At 43.3% G+C, this 24592-nt stretch overlaps 2 protein-coding genes across 2 annotated transcripts in view; one reads left to right on the forward strand and one right to left on the reverse strand.

Moving 5' to 3' along the window:
* Positions 1–57: 57 nt before the first annotated feature.
* Positions 58–6138, forward strand: LOC137656935 (uncharacterized). Its single transcript, XM_068391292.1, has 3 exons — positions 58–245; positions 2219–2389; positions 4548–6138. The coding sequence occupies exons 1-3, from the start codon at positions 146–148 to the stop codon at positions 4802–4804; spliced, it is 528 nt and encodes a 175-aa protein (XP_068247393.1). The 5' UTR covers positions 58–145; the 3' UTR covers positions 4805–6138.
* A 10560-nt stretch (positions 6139–16698) lies between these two features.
* LOC137656936 (rabankyrin-5-like) overlaps positions 16699–24592 on the reverse strand; it is a 30160-nt gene continuing 22266 nt past the window's right edge. The window contains exons 5-6 of the mRNA XM_068391293.1: positions 17653–17776; positions 16699–16889 (exon numbers count right to left, since the gene is read on the reverse strand). Of these exons, the coding sequence (XP_068247394.1) occupies positions 16722–16889; positions 17653–17776 (292 nt within the window). The 3' untranslated portion in view covers positions 16699–16721. The remainder of the gene's footprint in view (positions 16890–17652; positions 17777–24592) is intronic.

Genomic DNA, 24592 nt, shown 5'->3' on the forward strand with positions numbered 1-24592 from the left:
CAAACGATTTCAAGTATTTTTCGAGCATACTACAAATTACTTTTTCTCCTCACAGGCTCCCCCAGGCTCCTCCAGTAATCACCAAAGTTTCCTCATCGCAGAGCGAGAAGGTCCCCGGAGTAGAAGACGGCAACAAGAGGAAAGAATGTTATCCACAGTAGAAAATTGCTTTCAAGCCTTTTCAGTGCCACAATGGACGACTCTGATGCCTCTTATGGTCGTTGGCTTGCAGTTCTTCCTGCCAGGTGTGTGTGTACTGTTTGTTTGATGGATTTATATAGGCTATATTTGCATGCGTGCACATACACACACGTGTATAAATATATATATATATATATATATATATATATATATATATATATATATATATATATATATATATATATATATATATATGAGTGTATCATTATTATTATTATTACTATTATTATTATTATTATTATTATCATTATTATTATTATTATTATTATTATAATCATTATAATTACTAGCTCAGCTACACCCATAGTTGGAACAGCAGGATGCTACAACCCAAGGGCTCCATCAGGGAAAATAGCCCCATGAAAAAAGAAAATAAGGAAATACTGTAAATAAAAAAAGTGAAAATAAACCAGTGAGGAAAGTGAATAAGGAAATAAACTATATGCGAAAGGTAATGAGTAAAAAAACAAAATACCATAAGACCAGCAACAATGTTGAAATAGATCTCTCATGAATAAGCAATGAAGAGAGACTCACGTCAACCTACCCAACATAAAAATGTATGAAATTTCTCAAAATAACTTCAAAGTTCAAGTTGCATTGTTTCAATTCTTTGAATTGGTGTCAGTAATTACCCTTCATTCATTCGTAAACAATGCGTAAACAATAGATGTTTACCAGTTCAAAGTCGATTTCTGAATCCATTCATCTCAAGAGACGAAAATTCATTAGTCGTCTTTGCTACAACAGATAATATTATTATTATTATTATTATTATTATTATTATTATTACTTGCTAAGCTACAACCTAAGTTGGAAAAGCAGGATGCTATAAGTCCAAGGGCTCCAACAGGGAAAACAGCCCAGTGAGGAAAGGAAATAAGGAAAAACTGCAAGAGAAGTTTAGGAACAATAATAACATTAAAATAAATCTTTCCTACATAAACTGTAAAAAATTTGAAAATAACTAGAGGATAAAAACCTCAGAATAACGAGAGGAAGAGAAACGAGATAGAATAGTGCGCCCGAGTGAACCCTCAAGCAAGAGAACTCTAACAATTAACAATAAACGATTAAAAAATGGTGACGGCTTTGAATATGTTTATTGTAAACAATACGCACGGCTATCAGTGCACAATGATCTATACAGCGTATAATTACATTATGTTTCTCTTAGAACTATATACTATTCTATCAATTCCTGGGTGTATTTTTTAAGAATCATAGATTCAATAAATAAATCTAAATATATAGTTATCATTGGTTTTAATTTCTAAAAATTCAAATATCTAGTTATCGTTAGTTTAAATTTCTAAAAATTCAAATATCTAGTTATCGTTGGTTTAAATTTCTAAAAATTCAAATATCTAGTTATCATACGTTTGAATTTCTAAAAATTTAAAATATTTACTTATCATAGGTTTTAATTTCTAAAAATTAAAATATCTAGTTATTATAGTTTTTAATTTCTAAGTTATTCTGTTATTAATAAGATTTGATATATATTTTATCTCCCAAATTTAATCGGACCAGCTCTCTAGGAGTCAAGTTTGACTCCACCCCTTTAATAATAATAATAATAATAATAATAATAATAATAATAATAAAAATAATAATAACTAGAAAGGCACTCAGAGTGAAGACCTACGCCACGGCAGCATATTTCTCGACCTTTTGCTCAACATTGACCTTTGACCTAGGACTTTCAAAATTGAATCACTTCCACGTCTCAACATAACAAATAATCCCAGAAAGTTTCACTATTCTATGAGTAAAATTAGGACCAGGAAGTTGTTCACAGACAAACGGACAAACATGGGTGAAAACATAACCTCCTCCCAACTTCGTTGGCGGGGGTAACAACAACAACAATAATAATAATAACAATAATAATAATAATAATAATAATAATAATAATAATAACTGAGAGTGCATACCGAAAAAAAAGTTTGAATTACGGTATTTAATACATTCTGAAATTATGACTTCAACTCTACATTCCTCGATATACTTTCAGTGGTCGAAAGCATAGAATGCTACGAATGTGTCCACAACAACCAACGTGTGAAGAGACACAACCGGTTCGTGTACCCTTGCTCTGAATTCGACGGGACGCCGCGATACATCATGCATTGTCCAGACTCAAAACTGTGTATATATCAAAGGATAACACTGCAGTTATCTTCAGGTAAGTTGCTTATTCTTCTATTCAATTGAGCTCAATTACTTTATAAAACTAATGTATTCATACTGGATGGAATAGCATACTGAAAAAAAAGTACAGTACTGTATCACGCATTCTCAAATATTACCTGATATGTGATCTTGCTTATTATCATGCAAACAAGAATTTTAGATTTGCTTCCTAAAGCCATTCCAAAACCCATGAAAAACTTTAAAATTGCTGTTCTCAGAAATCAAAATAATTCCTACTTCATTATCTATTATCTCTCTATCTCCTATTCTGTGAAAAGCAAAAAAAATACCTACTACCTTTTTCCAATAAATTCTTGAATACATACAATCAACCTTAAAAAATTCATAACTTCTTTATCCTTGATGATTTTGTTATACAAATGTTTCGTTATTTGAAGCTGTGACCCCTGACTCTACCATTCATGCGTGACCTTTAAACTTTGAAATGCTAATCACAAATACATGAAACTTTCACCAATACAAAAAAATATGCTCTTTTGTGATATGTAACTATAAAAACCTTTCATGATATTGTTTTATTCTATAATACAATCGGTATCTATTGTACAACTTTCTCTTTGATACTAAACCCTCGTCTATTATTTATGTTGTTCCTAGAATTGAACCATTTGCCTTTATTCAACTCATAGTTTCATGGTGCTAATTTAAACATTTGCAAAATATGCCAACATATTTTTCGTATAATTTATAGGTACACTAATACAGTTACATACTGGAAACTTCATAAGACAATTATAATCTTTAATAGCTTCGTTTTCTATATAAAAATCCCAAAAATATTTGGGATATCACAACAAAATTTTCATCAATCATCTCTCCAAGAATACGTACTTTAATATCAGTGGACTGACAATTTCTTGAGAAAAACATTCAACACGAGAGCAATTCAAGTGATTAGTTATTATCAATATTATTACTGGCTAAGCTACAACACTAGTCAGAAAAGCAGGATGCTACAAGCCCTAGGGATCCAACAGGGAAAATAGCCCATTGAGTAATGGACATATAGGGAACAAATAAGAAGTAATGAATAAAAAATATAAAATATCTTGATGATCAGTAACAACGTTAAAATATATCTATCATATATAGACTATGGAGAGAGACTCATGTCAATCTGTTCATCATAAAAACATTCGCTGCAAGTTGGAACTACTAAAGTTCCAATGATTCAACTGCCTGATTAGGAAGCTCATACCAAAATCTGGTCACAGCTGGAATAAAATTTACAGAAAACTGTGTCGTAAAGAGCCTTATGATGGAGAAGTCAAGACATAGAATTAACTGCATACATAGTACTGTACATGTACTACATACCAGATGGTACTGTCTGGAAAGAACAATTTGAATGCAAAGGTTTGTCCGAATTATGAAAAATCTTACATACATGCATAAAGAACTGAATGAATGATGGTGCTGGAGATTAATATATACATCAGAAATAGAAAATTTAGTAGCCTTGCAAAAATTTGTGAGATAAATTAAGACGAGCGGCAACAACTGAAGACCAGACAGGAGAAAATTACTTGAAACAAGGTAGATTTAAAGTTAGAATACTTCTTCAGGATAGACGGACCACTGAAAATCTTAAAAGGCTTCCTCAATTTTTTAACAAGTTGAAGAAGAAAGACACCACATGCATTTCTCAAAAGTAAATTTGCAATCAAGAATAATCCTTTCTCAAATTGGGAAATATGAAAGACAAGTCTCCCAGAAAGTGAAAAATAAAGAAAGATCTCAATAATGGAGATGAATTCAGTGTTGTAAAGGGGAGAGGAATAATACTTGAGGCATGGTCGATATGGAGAAGGCAGGACACCAACCAGTATATAATGATGAAGAACATACAGTATATGAGAACCTGGGCCAAAATGGAATTCACACAGGAATTCAGAAAGAAAATCTGTAGGCCGGGACTTTTAAATCTGGGGCGAAAGCTCCTGACAATCTAGAACGAGCGAACGAACGACAGAAAATACATGACATAGAATGAAGCTGAGAGAACTTGTCACATACCCTACCTTATAAGGGATAGCTTAATGCAAAACCATAAATTTTAAGTTTGGGTGATAACATTTGAAAATGCTTCCAAATAAACTTTAATATGTACATCAATCTTTCTTTTTCAGAAAATGTGATGGTTACCACAATGGACGGCTGCACGCCTAACACTACGGATCATGCTCGCTACGCTGAAGCAGGCCTGGTCAAAGAGGGTTGCATACAACATAAAAGTGCATACAAGCCTCCTTCGTCTGAGTACTGCTACTGCAGTTATAACCTCTGTAACAACGTTTTATCAAACCATCAAACATCTAATCTCTTGCTACTAGCCGTATGTTTACTTACAATAATATACACTAACAATTATCGGATGTGTTCTTGACGAGTGCAACGAAATAACGGTGAAATTATAGGTAGCTTAATATCAAACAACATTAATTGTGATTGCTCTAATTGTACGAAACATACTGTATATTGTAAGGTACACACTGTGATTACATAAAAGGTGCTTGGCGCATAAGCAAATGCTACTATAACCATATTAGCAAACTCGTGTTATATATATTTTTGCTCTTAAAGCTTGGTATATAAGTGTCAAATCAAAGTTGGCCAGCCTATGGTGGGCTAAAATCTTGTCCCTGTGGAGATGAAGGGAGTTCCTTTTCTATTGCAGTGTTGTAGGTGTACAGTGCTATCAAATTTTTCCTGTGACAATGGTGAGCATTATAGCTACATGGTATGTTTGTATTATTTTTCATTTTATGCATTCATGCATGTGTATGATTGTGCTTGTAATATGCCATATTGAAGAGCAATGTTGCAATGTACAGAGGTGTCTAGATACCCCATGTTAATGTAAGGTACCATACTATATTTGACAATAAAATTAACTTCGCTGTAAACCGTCACCCTTCAACTACTGTAAGTGTTTTCGTTAGTAAAACTATAAAAACTTAAAATCCTACAGCCAAGCTTTTTGGTAATTCTAAGATTTCGTGAGATGTCAACAAACTTGAGTGTCCTAACAATGAACTGGACAGCTATACAATGTGCAATAATTTAGTTACCAACCAATATAAAGGTTAAATATCTACATTACAGATATCTGATATTGCATATTTAACTCTCACGTAAATTTTGTTTTGTGGCATAAAAAATTTTCCCATAGTTTGTCTTTTCAACACCAAGTTCTCCTCATTAAAGGGGTTTTATATCTTAAGCCTTCACATTCGACCACCAGTTTTTGATACTGTAGTACCTTACAAAAGGCTTCCTTGTTTTAATAAGTGTATATGGAATAAAAACATGATCTTCCCCACCGTTATCCCTACATTAAGGTGTAAGTTGCCTGATGCGCTCTCTCCAATGCCTTCGATCAAAGGCATCTTCCACCAAACCTCTTCTCTCTACATCATCCTTCACTTTATATCGCCACCTAATGCTCTGCCTCTCTCTCAATCTCCTCCCTCTTTACAGGTTCCTCCGAAGCCCTCCTCACTCCCTCCCCACCATCCATCCTTAACATGTGTATATGGAATATATTGAATGTTTTTAAAAAAAATGCTAATAATCATATTTCTAGTCCTGCCTGTACAGAACATGGTGTCTTACTAATACTCCATTACCAGTAATAGTATTGGGTGAATATGAACTCAATGTCTTTCCTTAGATTTATAACAACAGTTCTTACTTTGTCATAATGATTCTATAATTGTGAACCTAAATGAAAAATGAATTAAAAAAATACTCTTTTAAACATAGTTTGATTTATATCCCAAAAAATCTTTTCATTATTATTATTAGCTAAACTACAATCCTAGTTGGAAAAGCAGGATGCTATAAGCCCAAAGCCTCATACAGGGAAAACTAGTCCAGTGAGAAAAGTAAATTATTATTACTAGCTAAGCTACAATCCCAGCTGGAAAAGCAAGATGCTATATTATTATTATTATTAAATGCTAAGCTACAACCCTAGTTGGAAAAGCAGGATGCTATAAGCCTAGGGGCCCCCAACAGGGAAAATAGCCCAGTGAGGAAAGGAAACAAGGATAAATAAAATATTTCAAGAACAGTAACAACATTAAAATACATATTTCCTATATAAGCAATAAAAACTTTAACAAAACAAGAGGAAGAGAAACCAGATAGAACAGTGTGCCCAAGTGTACCCTCAAACAAGAGAACTCTAAACTAAGACAGTGGAAGACCAGGGTACAGAGGCTATGGCACTACCCAAGACTAGAGAACAATGGTTTGATTTTGAAGTGTCCTTCTCCTAGAAGAGTCTCTTCTACCCTTACCAAGAGGAAAGTAAAGCCACTGCACAATTACAGTGCAGTAGTTAACCCATTGAGAGAAGAATTATTTGGTAATCTCAGTGTTGTCAGGTGTATGAGGACAGAGGAGAATCAGTAAAGAATAGGCCAGACTATTCGGTGTCTGTGTAGGCAAAGGGAAAGAACCGTAGCCAGAGAGGAGGATCCAATGTAGTACTGTCTGGCCAGTCAAAGGACCCCATAACTCTCTAGCAATAGTATCTTAATGGGCGGCTGGTGCCCTGGCCAACAGGGAAAACAAACCAGTGAGGATAGTAAATAAGGTCACAAATAGAATAATGTGCCTGAGTGTACCGTCCAGCATGAGAGTTATGACCCAAGACAGTGGAAAATCATGGTAAAGATGCTATGGTAATACCCAAGAGTTATCAAGGCCAAACTAAAATCCAAGATAATTATCCCTCAGTATATAAGCAACAGATGAGAGATGAAAATATTCAGGAATTTTTAAGAATGATTCCCATTTAAGGGGAATGTAAAGCCCTCTTGTTTAAAAACTTTTTAGATTATATGTCAATTGTGAGAACTATTTAATGCAACTTAGAGAGCAGTGTAGATCAGTATGCCCTAATATACATTTATTTACCCATTAAATCTACCATTATGCACTTAGTATGGTGCACAGTCCAAATTTCCTATGATAATTTCATTTATTGTACCTCAAGGTTACAGGTTTGTTTACATAAAAAAATGATAAAAAATATTAGCAAAGAAAAATAAAAAATTTTAAGTAATTTTTATTTTTCCTAACATACTTACCGAGAACTACTTTCTTAGGAGTTACCTGTAATCTCCTCTCTACCGACCAGAGTTTTGTGTAGGATACCCTCAATCCCGTTTTCTATGGAGGCCTACCCCGGCATTAGAGAATGTGCCCCGAGGGTAGGCTTTGCGCTAGGTCGAGGTCCTCCTGGGTCGATAACGCCAGTAAGTTCTATGATGTAGCACAATACTTGCAAGGGTAGAGAGGCACTCGGGGAAGGAAGGGAGGACCATTACCCGAAAGTAGTTCTCGGTAAGTATGTTAGGAAAAATAAAAATTACTTAAAATTTTTGATTTGTTCCAACACGAATACTTACCTCGAACTACTTTCTTAGGAGACTTACACTTTAGGAGGCGGGAGTGCCAATCTGACCTGCAGACCCAGTAAGCGGAGGCCAAGAGGCCTAGGTATAACGGTACAAACTAGAAAACGGACGAGAGGGTAACTACACAAAGAGCTCACGTTAGTGTCTAAGTACTCACCCTTTGAAAAACCTCTTCTGATGTTGCATCCAGTAACGTAGTTGTGAAGAACGTGTTATCCAATGGTACAAGATGGTTATCTCCGATGAGGATAGGGAACAACTGGGGAGGATGAAAGAAAACGAACCTGTGTCTCCCGGTTTGCTATCCGCGATTGAGCCTGGGGCTTTTACCGTTAAACCACTTGGAGGGCGGAGATGACTGTCCCAATGGAGAACCCGTCTAAGGACTTCCTCTAGTAGTCCTTGAGGTAATGGGCAGTAAAAGTCGACTGGTTAGTCCAAGTACCTGCCCGAAGGATCTGACCCACTGCCATGTTTTTCTCAAAGGCTAAGGACGTGCTCAGACCCCTGATGTCATGAGGTCTGGGGACGCCTGGCACGGCCAGATCTTCTTCCTTGTAGGTCCTGGCAATAACTTGTATCAACCAGAAGGAAATGGTGTTCTTGGATACTTGTTTCTTGGTAACACCCGTGGAGACGAAGAGGCTCTTGATGCCTGGCCGGAGATGAGCCGTTCTTTCAAGGTATTTTCTAACGGCACGGACCAGGCACAATTTTAAATCCTCAGCATTACCCGTCCTAGGGATGGCTGGTATGGAGAAACCTTCGAATTTTGGATCCCAGACAGCTGGGTTCTGGGTCTTCGCCACAAAAGAAGGAACGAACTTGAAAGATACTTCTTTCCACCCCCTCGAATGAGAGATGTCATAAGACAGCCCATGGATCTCTCCTACTCTCTTAGCGGACGCCAAGGCCAGCAAGAAGACCGTCTTGAGAGTGAGATCCCTGTCCAAGATATCTTTCAAAGGTTCGAAGGGGGGGCCACTCAACATCTTCAGGACCTTGGCTAAGTCCCACTGAGGCACCCTAGCTGCTTGTGGGGGGCAGGACTTCTCGAAGCTCTTGACAAGCATCGCGATGTGCCTAGAGGAGCCCAGGTCGATGCCCTTCAGGAGGAAGACTTGGCCCCTTTTATGGCTGGGATTGACATTCCCATTTTGTCTCTGAGATATACCAGAAAATCCGCTATGTCTGGGACTGAGGCTTTGAGGGGTTTAATGTGCCTCGAAGCGCACCACTTCGTGAAGGAGGCCCACTTAGCTTGGTAGACCGCAGCTGAAGACCTTCTCAGGTATAGCGACATTCTCTTAGCAGTAGCTGATGAATACCCTTCCTTCTTCAGGAGTCGCTCGATAGTCTCCAGGCGTGAAGACGTAGAGACTGTGGGTTGTCGTGAAATCTGAGAAAATGTGGTTGGTGTAGAAGGTCTGACCTGTCGGGGAGTGGCCACGGAGGTTGACTCGCCAGGTCTTTTAGGTCTGCGAACTACTCTCTCTCCGGCCACCAGGGCGCTACCAAAGTCATCTTTAGGTTTCGGGCTGTCCTTACTCTGTTGAGCACTTGCCTTATCAACGTGAAGGGGGGAAAAGCGTACACATCTAGGTTGTCCCACCTGTGCTGAAAGGCATCTTCCAAGGCTGCCTTCGGATCTGGTACAGGGGAACAATATACGGGGAGTTGAGCGTTCAGTTTGGTTGCTAAGAGGTCCATCACCGGGGAACCCCAACGTTGGATGATGAGCTTGGCTACTTCTGGGAGGAGGGACCACTCTGTCCCTACTATTTGGCCCACTCTGCTGAGACCGTCGGCCAGCACATTCTTTTTCCCGGGAATGAACCTTGCTAATAACACAACCTGGTTCGCTTCTGCCCAATCTAGAATCATTATGGTGAGATCGCACAACTCCCTCGACTTCAAACCTCCTTGCTTCTTTATGTATGCTACTACTGCGGCGTTGTCGCACATCAACGCCACAGTGTTTCCCCTTAGTAGATCTGCGAAGTGTAGGCAAGCCTTCTGGACTGCCTTCAACTCTAGGACATTGATGTGGAGTTCCTTTTCCCCGTCCATCCAGGTTCCTCTCGCTGTCTCGTCGAGGAGATGGGCCCCCCATCCTTGGTTGGAGGCGTCTGTGAACAGTAGTAACTCGGGGGGGTCGTTCGCGAAGGGCATCCCCTTGAGTGAGTTCGACCTGCAATGCCACCATTCCAGGGAGGGCCTCGTGTTTGGTAGGACTGGGATTAGTACTTGTTGCGAGTCCAGTTGGCACCAGAGGTTCTTCAGGTTCCATTGGACGGCTCTGAGTCTGATTCTCCCCTGGGGAACCAGTTTCTCCGACGACACCAGATGACCTATCAGTCTTTGCCAGTCCTTCGCTCTCCTGGGGCGCCCCGATAGGAACGGGCGAACGATCTCCATAAGATTGTTTACTCTGTCTTCTGAAGGGAAGGCTTTTCCCAGAATGGTATCTAGAGTCATCCCCAAGTAGGTCATTCTGGTGGAGGGGGATAGGTTTGATTTTTCCGGGTTGATCACGATGCCCAGATCCTTGCAAAACTGGAGGAGTTTCATTCCTTGCTCCTTCAAGAGGTCCTTCGAGGAGGAAAGAAGCAACCAGTCGTCCAGGTATCGGATGAGGCGAATGCCTCGTTCGTGAGCCCACACTGAGACAGTCGTGAAGACTCTCGTGAACACCTGGGGCGCTGTTGACAATCCGAAGCAAAGGGTCTTGAATTGCAGGATCTGGGAACCCCATTTCACTCGGAGAAACTTTCGACTCGAGGGGTGGACCGGAATTTGGAAGTAGGCGTCCTTGAGGTCTATGGTCATCATGTAATCTTTCTCCCTCAAGGACAGTAGGACTGACTTCGGAGTGTCCATTTTGAAGTCTGTCTTCTTTATGAACTTGTTGAGAGCCGACAGATCTATAACCGGCCTCCACCCCCCTGTCGCCTTTTCTACCAGGAACAGACGACTGTAGAAACCCGGGCCTGGGTGTAGAATTTCCTCCATGGCGCCCTTCTCCAACATGGAGGGCACTTCCTCTTGAAGGCCGGTCCTCTTCAACGGGTCCTTGGGTACCAGCCACTCCGCCCGGCTGGCCGGGATTAGAGGGGGTGGTTCTGCTAAGAACGGTAACCTGTAGCCCTCCTTCAGTACGGACACTGTCCAGGGCTCTGCTCCGTGAGCCTTCCATGCTTGCCAAAATAGTCTGAGGCATCCCCCAACCTGAGGCTTGGGCAGGGATAGGGGGCCTCCCACTCTATCTCCTTCTGGAGGAGCGGCCTGAACGGCCTCTCCTGGAGGCAGAATAACCTGTCCTAAAGGAGGCTGAAGCTGCTGGGGCCCCCCTACGGGGGGGCTGAGGTGCTGAGGACCAGGAGGAAGAGGAGCTTCCCTCCTCGTCATGCTAGGGTAGGCCTGAGCCGTAGCGGCACTGTCTGAGACTGACCTCTTGTAGGGCGGTCTCCTTGTAGCGTAGGCCTGGGGGTGCTTAAATCTTTTCTCTTAGACACCTTCTCCGTAATGGTTTCTAAGTCTTTTAAGGGGAACAAGGAGTCACCCCACAAGGGAAGGCTCCTCATGGCCCGCGCCTCCCTGTCTGGGACCTTTCGGGACACCTTTGCCAGGATGGTGTCTCTCTTGCGGAGTACCCAATTCGCTGTCAGGGCGAGAGATTGGTATGTCAGGAACTTTAGCGTCTTGCCCCCGGAGGTGATAAGTTCCCTCAGGAGGTTTTGCTGTTCCGGGTCTGTAGGATCAAACGTGGCTTGCACCCCTACTAGGGTGGAAGCCCACCAGTCCAGCCAAGAGGAGACGTGCACCAGGTCCCTCGACATTTCTTCCATCATGGCGGCCTCCGACGGAGAAAAACAAACTGGGGCTGAAGAGGCTCTGTCCTCCGAGGCGCCCTGGCCCAGGATGTCAAGAGAAGGTTCTACTTTGCAGGGTCCTGGTCGACACCCTTCCGGTACATAGACCTTGCCTTGAGTCTTGAGCCCCTGGAGTAATTTAGAAGAACTCTGAGTTTTGGGGCTTCGGCATTACTAGCCACCACTTTGTCCACGTACTCTTGTCCTGGGACGAGATCCCGGGATAGAGGGAGAGCCAGAGAGGTCTTAGGCTGGGTAGGGGCCTGCATTAACCGTATAAGGCTGGACCTCCAGTAGTCCTCGTCGGTAGCTGCTGGTTCTTCTATTTTATGATGCCTCCTAATAAGGCCAATCACTCTTCTATAGGCCGAGTCCTCCGTCGGGGAGCCCTCCCCACCGGGCGTCTTGTTCTTGGTACAAGGGGCACTGCCCTGCCGAGGTACTGGACTTCTTCGGCGGAGGCTTCCGCACCAGGGGCGGGGGTTAGCCCAGGCATCGCCGACCCAGCGAGGACTAGTGTCCGTTCAAGGTCTCTGGGGGACGAGGACGCGGAACCCGTGGGCTGACCCGACAGCGGGAACCGTTCCTTCCGACCCGAGGGCCGCACCAGCTAGGCTGGTTCATCCAGGCTGCCCGTAAGGAAGCGCGATTCCCCCCGCTGGGCGGGGTGAACCGGAGGCTTCGCGGTCTTATGCCTACATGTAGAGTCCTTCTCGCGAACCTGCCTGCGAGGGTCAAAACTGTGCTTGGAGGGAGGTCTCCTTGGCGAGAAATCCTTGGACCGCCGGTCCGGGGAACAACGTATCTCTGCTTCACGGGGTACGAAGACCCAATCGCCATCCGGTGACTTACTCCTTCTGTGTTTTCTTCTTGGAGAACGGGAGCGTTTCCTGCTGTATCCGGAACGCGATCTTGAACGGGAACGCCTGCTCCTGGACCGCTCCCTCCGACGGCGATGCTTCCTCCTGGCTTCTTCACCCGACGAGCAATACTCCTCTGAAGAGCCCGACGTCACTGTACTTACCGTACGGCGGGCGGAAGCGGGGACCGCGGGGGACTTCGCGACTCGTTGCGTGCCCGAGGTCGAAGGTTGCAGGAATTCTTCGGGAACTTCTGTGAGCGGGGTTGGGAACGAGGTTTGACGCCCAACACTAGGGAACCAGGAATCCAGGCCCTCTTCCATCCGCATAGGGGACCTACCCGGTGTCTTAGGAAGTTTCCACCCGAAGGCATCACTCCCTGCAGAACCTAACTTACCCTGGTTGTCGCCGCCTGTCAAAGACCCTGAAACACAGGCCCACGAAGGGGGCGAAGACACAGAAACAACGTTACTACCCCACACGGGGTCATCGGAGGAAACGTGCCCCCCGAGCACAAGGGCCGAGTCTCCAGACGCACAACCGGGCTCCTCACTAGCCCGAGAAGGACCCGCAACCCCCACTGCACATTCACTAGATTCTTGGGGAAGAACGCTCGGTTCTTTCCCCACGATGGACTTACCTCGGCCCCTACTCTGGGTAGGGGAAGGCGAGACAGAAGCCCCGTCGGACCGTTCACTGGGCGACAGTAGCGGCGAAGTAACACTAGCCTTCCTGGGTGAACGTTTTGAAGATTTCCTCTTCTTTGTTCCGTAACGCACCCACTGGATATCATTCCAACCCACACACTCGGGGTACGTATCTGACGACGAACAAACCTTGCCCCTACAGGAAGAGCAAAGAGAGTGAGGGTCCACTTCAGGTTTGGAGAGGAACGCTCCACACGATTTACCGGCTCTAGGCCCAGAACAACGGCGTATTTGCTCCATAACGCACAAACCCAAGACACAGGAACGCAGGGAATCAAGGAATACACTGGGGAGGCACAAGGGTGGAGGGTGAACACACAGGAACACAAGGGATAAGTACACAGGAACACAAGGTACCATGCGGGAAACACGTGGGACACACGCGACGCACACAAAGGATCGATAGAGAATGAGAGCAACGTGGTGACACGTCGCGACCAGAGAACTTACTGGCGTTATCGACCCAGGAGGACCTCGACCTAGCGCAAAGCCTACCCTCGGGGCACATTCTCTAATACCGGGATAGGCCTCCATAGAAAACGGGATTGAGGGTATCCTACACAAAACTCTGGTCAGTAAAGAGGAGATTACAGGTAACTCCTAAGAAAGTAGTTCGAGGTAAGTATTCGTGTTGGAACAACTCTAGTTTAAACAAAATTATGAGATAAATAGATAATGTTCTTTCATAAATTAGGATACCTATTGTTGGTGTAAAAAAAAATCCCAAGTAATATACCTCTATTTTAGTATAAGAAAATCATGATGTAAAAATATGGGTGATGCAGCTGACTAGTTTAAGAGGGTAACAAAATCATAAGAAAAAAAAATTTGCATAACAAACTATGCTCATCTAATGCTACAAACCTTTCAGGTTGTGTATTAGAGTACTTTACTGTATACATTACATACACTATTATGTTTATGAATTAACAGAATTTTATTAATAAAACTGATGTTCATATTGCTTTCGTATGTCGACGTTACCAATTAGAAATTGAAAGATTTCCAGTTTTCTAAACTGTACTTCCATTATACTAATGCCTCTAATAAAGTAATGAGACTTACCAGGCCCTAAACACAGTAACATGCTGTGCATGTCGTATAGCTTCTTCAGCCTCAAAGTCGAAATAATTCATTATCCACTTTACGACATTACTGTAGTGAATTCGGAGGCGTGAGGGCATGTAAACAAACATTAGGCGAGTATAGAAATAATAAATTATTTTTATGAACATTCCCTGATGTTTATATTGCTTCCTCTCCAGAAGCTCTCAGTGGTAAAAATTTTTAATTTTCCCAACTTCTTCCCTTCAATAACTACATGCAACTTTATAAGAGACTGATTCTACGCTGATTGCCAATAAAGAACTACAAAATGTGCTCTATAAGTTTGATGAAATCATCATCACGATGAAGATTAATGGTGTCACGGCAAAACTTTGGGTCTAGTACTTTGAAATAGGGTTGTGGTGGCCTTTGTGGTGAGGTCCCTGAATGGTGAATGCCAGACTGGGGTTCAAGTCTTGCTCAAACTCATTAGTTCCTTTGGTCACTGCAACCTCACCGTCCTTGTGAGCTAAGGATGGGGGGTTTGGGAGAGCCTATTGGTCTATCTACTAAGTCATCAACAGGTATTGCCTGGCTCTCCTTGGTCCTAGCTTTGGTGGAGAGGGGGCTTGGGTGCTGATAATAAGTACGTACTGTATATATGGTCAGTCTCTATGGCATTGTCCTGCTTGATAGGGCAATGTCACTGTTTCTTGCCTCTGACATTCATGAGTAGCCTTTAAACCTTTAAACAAGAAGTCAGAGTAAATTTCTTTCTAACAGGCAAATTCAGAGCAGACTTATCATAAGGCTCACCACACAGTTGACCACCGAGGGATTTATTGTAAAACAAGCCAATGAAGATGGAGAGACATTACAGCAATCTTTAATATTGTACAGCCATTGAAGAATCCTCCAAAACTGACTTGGTAACAAAGTTGGAGTAGATAAAGACCTTTTGATAATCCTGACTGCATTAGCAGAATAACAATAACAGATGCCCAAATACAAAGTAAAGGGAAATTGTGAACATCCTATACACACAAGCTTCAATGCAGTGCGGATCACTCATTAAACACAGCATTCTTTTTTGCATGCATTTAGTGAGGCCGATACCAACTCTGCCTTTTACAAACAAGGGAAACTTTGTAAATCTCCTAGATAAGAACGAAGGAACATGTAGCCGTATTCAAGTCCTGTAACCACGAGCAGATCCTGCAAAGATTATTGCAGCAGGAAAACCTCTATTCCTTCAGTTGTACTGGAACAAAGAATGTGAATTCCTCGGCAACCTAAGAAGCAATGTTTTCCCAAATCACTGAGTAAAGGTCCATCTAGCTTGGCTTCCTTGCCTCTCATAGATACCCGATTTCACACCATTTACTGGTCTCCAAGTTCAGAAATGCTTAGGAATTAAATTGCCACCTACGGATTTGCATTGGAAGCTTACGGGGAATAAAAATAACCATAAATAACCGAAATAACTACAAATAAAGACCCTGCTTCTCTATATTTTCTAAACATTACTATGCACATGTCTTAAAGGAGGTAAGACAGCCAGTTGCTGTTGTAGAAAGACAAGATTAAAATGCTCTGTACTTAGTGTCATGTAAAGGGTTATAGTATACCAATTCTGACGTAAATATGCGCAAGGACGACTGTGATGACTCCACAGATGAAATGCTAGAAATATTCGTAGTGCAAGAAGGAGTAAAGATAAGCTCAGATAATTATAAATTATGCACTTTGGGTGGATGGTTGGGTATAAGGGTGGAAACTCTGCCAGTAAGTATTTGCTGTCTGTTCTAAACTAGAACAAGAAGAAAATTCTCCTAGGTACTTCATGTAATGGGGACCATTAATAAAGCTGTAAGAATCATCTTGTGCTTGTAGTATTAAAGCCATGCAATAAATAAACAAATATATAGAACATCTGTTGTAGAGAATTTTTAAAAAATACCATTTGTATTTCGATACAATTGCCCGGAAATCGGCAGTAAAATAATTATCAAGTGAGATGTTTAAAAAAAAATGAATTTTTCAGATGTCGGCCAAAAACCAGGCTGATAAAGGGGTGCATTATTATGTTTTTTTTACTGAGCATTTGTTGCAAAGAATTTTACATAACATCATTTGTATTTCAGTGCATTTGCCAATTAAATCATTATTACGCGAGATATTTGCAAAAAACTGTTTTCAGTCGCCCTTTTTTTCAAGATGGCGGTCAAATCCGGGCCGATATAGGGTAGCTTATTTGATATGTTAAGTACCCTATCATGAAGATGATAAAACAAATTAAGAATACAGCTTTCCCTTTGTTTTTCTATATAAATTCCCATTTGCATTTGATTGACCTATAGAGAGATATAGCTTAATTATGCACAAAATTCAAGAGTAACACTTTACCCTGGCATCATATTCAATCAGGTAGAGAAACACAACGTCTTCTCGCTGAAGTCGGATGGCAGCATGTAATGGATGGCTTGTCTTGGACTTGAACATGGCATATAGGAGGGGAGCAGACATGTGAGAGAAGTCTTCTGGGGTGAAGTCACTCTGAAAAGCATTGCACAGAACAACGTAAGTCTTCGTAACAGAAAGAAACCCACGGAATTATTGATAAAGGAAAAATATTCATGTGTTTGTAGTATAAATTTTGTGGATTTGAGAGAAGTATAAATCTGCAGTATAAATTTTGTGGATTTGAGAGAAGTATAAATCTGTAGTATAAATTTTGTAGATTTGAGAACAAAGCCCTCAGAAGAATATTGGGAGTTAAATGGTAGGACAGGGTTAAAAATTAAACTATAAAAGAGATTACTCAAGTGTCTTATGTGGATGAGATCATGGCAAGAGACAGATGGAGATGGTTTGGGCATGCTCTTTGCACCAATAGAGATTAGTTCACCAAACTTTCAACTGGGCTCCACAAGGCACAAGAAGAGTTGGAAGACCCAGGCCTACATGGCTGAGAACTGTGCAGTGTGAAGTAGGAGATGATGAATGGAGATGTATTGATTTAAAAGATCAAGATAGAGACGAATGGCAAAATCTAACCAAGGCGTAGGAGGAGATGATGATGATTGTAGTATAAAACACTGATAAAAGTGTACAATACAGTACTTAACATATTCTATCATTGTTGCAGTTACCAGAACTGCACATTCATTCATGGTATCATTACTGATCTATATTTCTTGTTAAATGATTACTTTACACACAAAACAACTTGTCCATGATGGGGTGACTGTAACATTCTGAAAATTTACTTCATATTGAACATATAGTTAATATATCACCCCAAAACACATAGCCTTACCCAATGCGTTGATATCAAATTGGAACAATGGTCTCTCAAAGTATCCGCACCAATTTCATCAGCTGTAGTGTAAAGTCTTACGCAGTTTCGAACCGTCACCCAGCCCATTAGCGCCTTCTCACACCTGTAAAATAAAATTTCCATAAGTAAATCAAAATAAAACAGTAGAATCATTACACAATACACTTCTTTCTTAGGTCATTATCGATTGTCCATTTTACACATACCCTTAACCCTTTTACCCCCAAAGGACGTACTGGTACGTTTCACAAAACTCATCCCTTTACCCCCATGGACGTACCGGTACGTCCTTGCAAAAAAATGCTATAAAAAATTTTTTTTTCATATTTTTGATAATTTTTTGAAATAATTCAGGCATTTTCCAAGAGAATGAGACCAACCTGACCTCTCTATGACAAAAATTAAGGCTGTTAGAGCAATTTAAAGAAAATATGCTGCAAAAAGTGCTGGGGAAAAAATAACCCCTTGGGGGTTAAGGGTTGGAAATTTCCAAAGAGCCTGGGGGTAAAATGGTTAACTGCTATAATGAGGTAGGAATATATAAATTGTCTATCTACCTATTTACCAAGGCACTTCCCCCAATTTAGAGGGGTAGCCGACCTCAAAAGAACAAAAGGGGACCTTTCCCCTCTCTGCTCCTCCCAGCCTGACGAGGGATTCAGCCGAGTTATTTTGCAACTCAAAATAACTCACTGCTGTACAGTATTTTAATTGACCCAGGTGATAAGTACACAAAGAATATATTTTCCCCAATTATAAAAATGTAATGTTAGTTGATAGGGCCAATGAACAGTCAGAATAAGAAACCATACACTTTTATATAAATTTAGATTGTTTATTATATATAATCATTTCTATGAACCTCCCATGATGTCCATATATACTGCAGTTCATATTGCTTCTTATCCAGTAGCTTAGTTTATTAACATTTACCACCGTTTCATTATTATTATTAAGCTATAACCCTAGTTGGAAAAACTAGATGTTATAAGCCCAGGGGCTCAAACAGGAAAAAATAGCCCAGTGAGGAAAAGAAATAAGGAAATAAATAAACGATATGAGAAATAATGAACAATTAAAATAAAATATTTTAAAAACAGTAACAACAAAACAGATATGTCATATATAGACTATAAAAAGACTTATGTCAGCCTGGTCAACCTAGAAATATTTGCTGCAAGTTTGAACTTTTAAAGTTCTACCGATTCAATTACAGATTAGGAAGATCATTCCACAACTTGGTCACAGCTGGTATAAAACTTCTAGAATACTGTGTAGTATTTAGCCTCATGATGGAGAAGGCATTACTATTAGTATTAACTGCATACCTAGTATCATGAACAGGATGGAACTGTCCAGGAAGATCTGAATGTAAAGGATGGTCAGAGTTATGAAAAATCTTATGCAACATGCAAAATGAACTACAGTGAACCCTCGCTACTTCGCGGTTCGACCATCGCGGATTCACCACTTCGCGGATTTTTTCCATAACCCATATATATACAGTAATATATATATATATATATATATATATATATATATATATATATATATATATATATATATATATGTATGCATGTATTTATGTATAAAGATATATATATATATATATATATATATATATATATATATATATATATATATATATACACACACACACACACACACACACACACATATATATATATATATATATATATATATATATATATATATATATATATATATATATATATATATATATCTAAAGTAGGAAGATGTGATGTAGTTCTAAGGGAAAAGTATGGGAAATATGTCTGGTAATAAGCAAAGCTCTACCTCCAGTTTGTTTCTTCATTATGATCAGAGATAAATGTAAACAAAACATTGGTTGCCATTTTTTATCGTGCTTTTTAGCGTGTTTAGGAAATGCATGATATAAAATCACCTTTAATATTTGTGCCTGTTTTAGTTTAGGGTACTGTAGTACATGCATTAAGTGTTCTGTACATTAAAGGGTAGTTTGTTAACAGAACTACGTACAAGAGAAGGTTTTAAAAGTCTGAATATACATGTTGAATAAATAGGTAAGTATGGTGTCACTACTTCGCGGATTTTCACCTATCGCGGCCGCGACTGGAACCTATCTACCGCGATAAACGAGGGTTCACTGTAATTGAACAATAGTGCCAGAGATTAATATCTAGATTAGGAATAAGAAATTTAATAGACCGTAAGTTTCTGTCCAACAAATTAAGATGACAAATTTGAAGATAATTTGTATTTTTCCTAACCATACAAACCTTAGCTATTTACATTGGGTTTACCTTTTAGCGCAGCTGAAATGACGAGCCAATAGTTTTAACGAGGGTTAATTACCCCCGCGCTAGTTAGCGGGGGGTAGGGGAAGGGTAGCTTGCTACCCCTCCCCCCCCCCACACACTGGTGACTTGCTTCACTTCACTTAGAGGTAGGAATTGACTTGGGGGTCAGGGATGGCGGGCACATACGTGTAAATAGCTAAGGTTTGTATGGTTAGGAAAAATACAAATTATCTTCGAATTTGTCATTTGTTCCGTAACCGAAATACAAACCCCGCTATTTACATTGGGTGACTTACCCCTTAGGAAGGGTGGAAAGTCCCCAGCCTTACTGACTTCGGCTTGCCCGGGGACTCGATCCCTCAGTGAGCAGCACTAGAGAAAGGGAGCCCCTGTACCTAACAAGTTCCTAGCATCGCTAGGAACGAGTGGCCTACATAAGCAGTGTGTGGAGGAGAGTGTGACTCGTCCTATGAAGTTGACCTTGAGACCTTCAGATAGGAATTCTAGGATAGGACGTTCCCAATACCACCTCGTCAGGGTATGGGAGATGCAACAGTATTAAGCTTAATACTAGGAGCACAAAGAAGCATGGGTTACCTGCAGAGGTCGAGGTCAGCTATGCGAGGACCAGGATGCTGCTTCCCCAAGAGACGGGAGAATGAAGAAAGAAGTAAGGGTCATATATACTCTTTCATTCACGCAGACTAAGACCGGGTAACAACGCCCTCAACCTATTGCTACTTGTCCAATAAGGAGCCTGAGGTTAGACCAGCTGTTGTGCAGCCACCACAGGGCCGATAGAAAACGTATCGAGGCTCCTGTGGGTCACGTCTTGCAGGTAGTGGGCTGTGAAGGTCGTTTGACGCTTCCAGACCCCAGCTTGAAGTACCTGCGTCACAGAGAAGTTTCTCTTGAAGGCCAGGGATGTAGCAATACCCCTGACATCGTGGGCCCGAGGGCGACGTGACGGAGGAGGGTCAGGATTCAAGGCATGGTGGATAACCCTTCGAATCCAAGCTGAGATGGTGTTCCTGGTGACCCTCCTCTTGGTCCTGCCTGTGCTCACAAACAAAGCTCGCACTTGAGGACGGACTGCAGCCGTTCTCTTCAGGTAGTGCCTCAGACATCTCACTGGACATAGTAGCAGCTGGTCTGGGTCGCTTGTTACAGAACGGAGACTCGCGATCCTGAAAGAGTCGAAGCGAGGATCCGGCACTCCAGGAGTCTGAGTCTTGGCAACAAACTCAGGGACGAACCTGAACGTTACCTTCCCCCATCCCCTTGAATGGGCGATGTCGTACGAGAGACCATGAAGTTCACTAACCCGCTTGGCCAAAGCCAAAGAGAGTAGGAAAGCCGTCTTCCAAGACAGGTGGCGATCGGAGGCCTGGCGTAATGGCTCGAAGGGAGGTCGCTTAAGCGACATAAAAACTCGAACCACGTTCCAAGGAGGAGGTCTCACTTCCGTCTGGGGGCAAGTAAGCTCATAGCTACGTATGAGTAAAGAGAGCTCTAGCGAAGAAGAAATATCCACGCCGTTCAGTCTGAAGGCCAAGCTTAAGGCTGAGCGATAGCCTTTCACTGCCGAGACAGAAAGGCGCATTTCTTCCCGCAGATAAACGAGGAAGTCCGCTATTGCTGGGATAGTGGCATCGAGTGGAGAGATACCCCTTCCACGACACCAACCACAAAAGACTCTCCACTTTGCTTGGTAGACTCCCTCAGAGGACCTTCGCAGGTGGCGAGACATTCTCTCCGCAACCTGTTGCGAAAAGCCTCTCTCCGCGAGGAGACGCTGGATAGTCTCCAGGCGTGAAGCCGAAGCGAGGCTACGGCCCTGTGAGGAGCGCCGGAGTGGGGTTGTCTGAGAAGCCCGTGTCGTGGAGGAAGTTCTCTCGGGAGCTCCGTCAGGAGCTGCAGAAGATCCGGAAACCATTCCGTGTGATGCCATAGCGGAGCTACCAGAGTCATAGAACAGTTGACCGATAGTCTGGTCCTGTTGAGCACCCTTCTCATCAGACAGAACGGTGGGAAGGCGTACACGTCGATGTTGTCCCACCGTTGCTGGAAGGCATCTTGCCAGAGTGCCTTGGGGTCCGGGACTGGGGAGCAGTACAGGGGCAGCTTGAAGTTCAAAGCTGTCGCGAACAAGTCCACAGTCGGGGAACCCCACAAAGTCAGGACTTTGTTGGCTATCTGAGGATCCAAAGACCACTCAGTACTCACTATCTGCGAGGCCCTGCTCAGACTGTCGGCGAGCACATTCCTCTAGCCAGGAATGAAGCGAGCTGATAGTGTTATCGAGTGGGTTTCGGTCCACCTCAGAGTCTCTACTGCAAGATGGGATAGCTGCTGCGAAAAAGTGCCTCCCTGCTTGTTGGTATAAGCCACTACCGTGGTGTTGTCGCTCATCACCACCACGGAGTGACCCGCCAGGGACCGTTGGAACTGCTGAAGAGCCAGAAAGACGGCCTTCAATTCCAGCAGGTTGATGTGTAGGCACTTTTCTAATTCTGACCAAAGGCCTGAGGCCCTCTGGTTCAGAACGTGCGCCCCCCACCCTTCTTTTGACGCGTCCGAAAACAGAGTCAATTCCGGGGGGAGGACGAGAAGACTCACTCCCTTTCGCAGGTTCTCGTCGACCAGCCACCACCGCAAGTCCGCCTGTTCCAGAGACCCTATTGGGATCAGAATGTCCGGGGAATCGGATCCTTGATTCCACCGGGACTTGAGCCGCCATTGAAGGGATCTCATCCTGAGGCGGCCGTTTGGAACCAGACGAGCCAGGGAGGATAGGTGACCTAAGAGACGCAACCACGATTGGGCGGGGAGTTCTTCTCGCCTGAGGAAGGGTTCCGCCACCCTCCTCAGCCTTGCTATCCAGTCGTCCGATGGAAAGGCTTTGTGGAGATTGGTGTATATTAGCATGCCTAGATAAACCAGTCGTTGGGACGGCTGCAGAGAGGACTTCTCGAGGTTTACCACGATCCCCAGATCCTGGCAAAGATCCAGAAACCTGTCTCGGTGCCGAAGAAGGGTCGACTCCGAGTCTGCTAGGATCAGCCAATCGTCCAGATAACGAAGGAGACGAATGCCGTTCCTGTGCGCCCAAGATGAAATCAGGGTGAACACTCTGGTGAACACCTGAGGAGCTGTGGAGAGACCGAAACACAGCACCTTGAACTGGTAGATCTTGTCGTCTAGGCAAAATCTCAGGTACTTCCTGGAAGACGGATGGATTGGGATCTGGAAGTACGCGTCCTTTAGATCCAGTGTGCACATGAAGTCTTGTGGTCTCACCGCAAGTCTGACCGTGTCTGCTGTCTCCATGCTGAACCGGGTTTGCTTGACAAATCCGTTCAGAGCTGAGAGGTCGATGACAGGTCTCCAGCCTCCAGTAGCCTTCTCTACAAGAAAGAGTCGACTGAAGAAGACAGGGGAGCCGTCGACGACCTCCTGGAGAGCACCCTTCTCGAGCATGGTCTCGACTTCGGCCTAAAGGGCCAGCCCCTTTGCCGATCCCGTGGCATAGGAGCTCAACGACACTGGATTCGCTGTCAGGGGAGGTTGAGATGTTGTGAACGGGACGCGATAGCCTTGGCCGATCACTGAGACCGTCCAAGCATCGGCCCCGTGTTGCTGCCACCTGCGGACGCAACGTTGAAGGCATCCCCCCACAGGTGGACACGCAGGGGGACTGCCACCCCTAGGGCTTGCGGCCGCGGCCACCACCCCTAGGAGTCTTGCCTCCCCTGGAGGACTTACCGCCCCTCTTGACCTTGGCTGGAAAGGGCTGGGGCTTAGACACCACCTTCTTAACTGCCGGTGCCTGCTTTGGAGCCTTACGAGGCTGTTGCTGCTGTTGCGGCGGAGCTGGAGGTTTATAGGGCCGAGCTGTAAGGGCCCTATGGAGGAGGGAATCCGTGCTGGATTTCCTCCACCTCTCAGCCGTTCGCTCCATGTCTTGAGGCTCAAACAGATTCTCCCCCAGAAGGGAAGCATGTCGGAGCCTACACACATCCACGGCGGGGACCTTCGGATGGAATCTCTCGGACACAGCATCGCGACGCTTCAACACCGAGTTGGCCCACAGGGTGGTAACCTGGTGCGCCAAAAACTCGATGGAGCGGGTGCCCGAGAGCAAGAAGGTCTCCAGGGCCTTCCTATTGGTCTCCTTGGACAAGTCCTCCGATCGTAATAGGATGCCCAGAGATCCTAGCCAAAAGTCCAGCCACGAAGTGGCCTGCATGGCACACTTAGCGACCTTCTCGTGGCTAAGGATCTCTGCCGCCGAGAACGACTCCTGCCGGGCAGAGAGTTTGTCAAGGGGAACTCCCTTCACCAGCTCCTCCACAGAGTGATGGAGAGGAAGAGCGAGGTTGGGCTCACCCAGAATCTCGAAGTACCTCCTCTGCTGAAGACGAGGAGGAGGGATGAGCTTGTTCCCGGCAGCGGAACGACTGGAGGAGGCAAGAAGCGCGAGCTTAGCGTTGGCCCTAGCTCTGACACTCTTCAGACCCCGAGACCAGGGCAGAGCCGCACTGGACTTCGGGGCCTTCCGAACGTCAAATACTTCATCCAAGATCGTGTCTTTGCCTTCACGGGGGGCGATGACT

This window comes from Palaemon carinicauda, chromosome 18, assembly GCF_036898095.1.
Source record: "Palaemon carinicauda isolate YSFRI2023 chromosome 18, ASM3689809v2, whole genome shotgun sequence".
NCBI classification, from domain to species: Eukaryota; Metazoa; Arthropoda; class Malacostraca; order Decapoda; family Palaemonidae; genus Palaemon; species Palaemon carinicauda.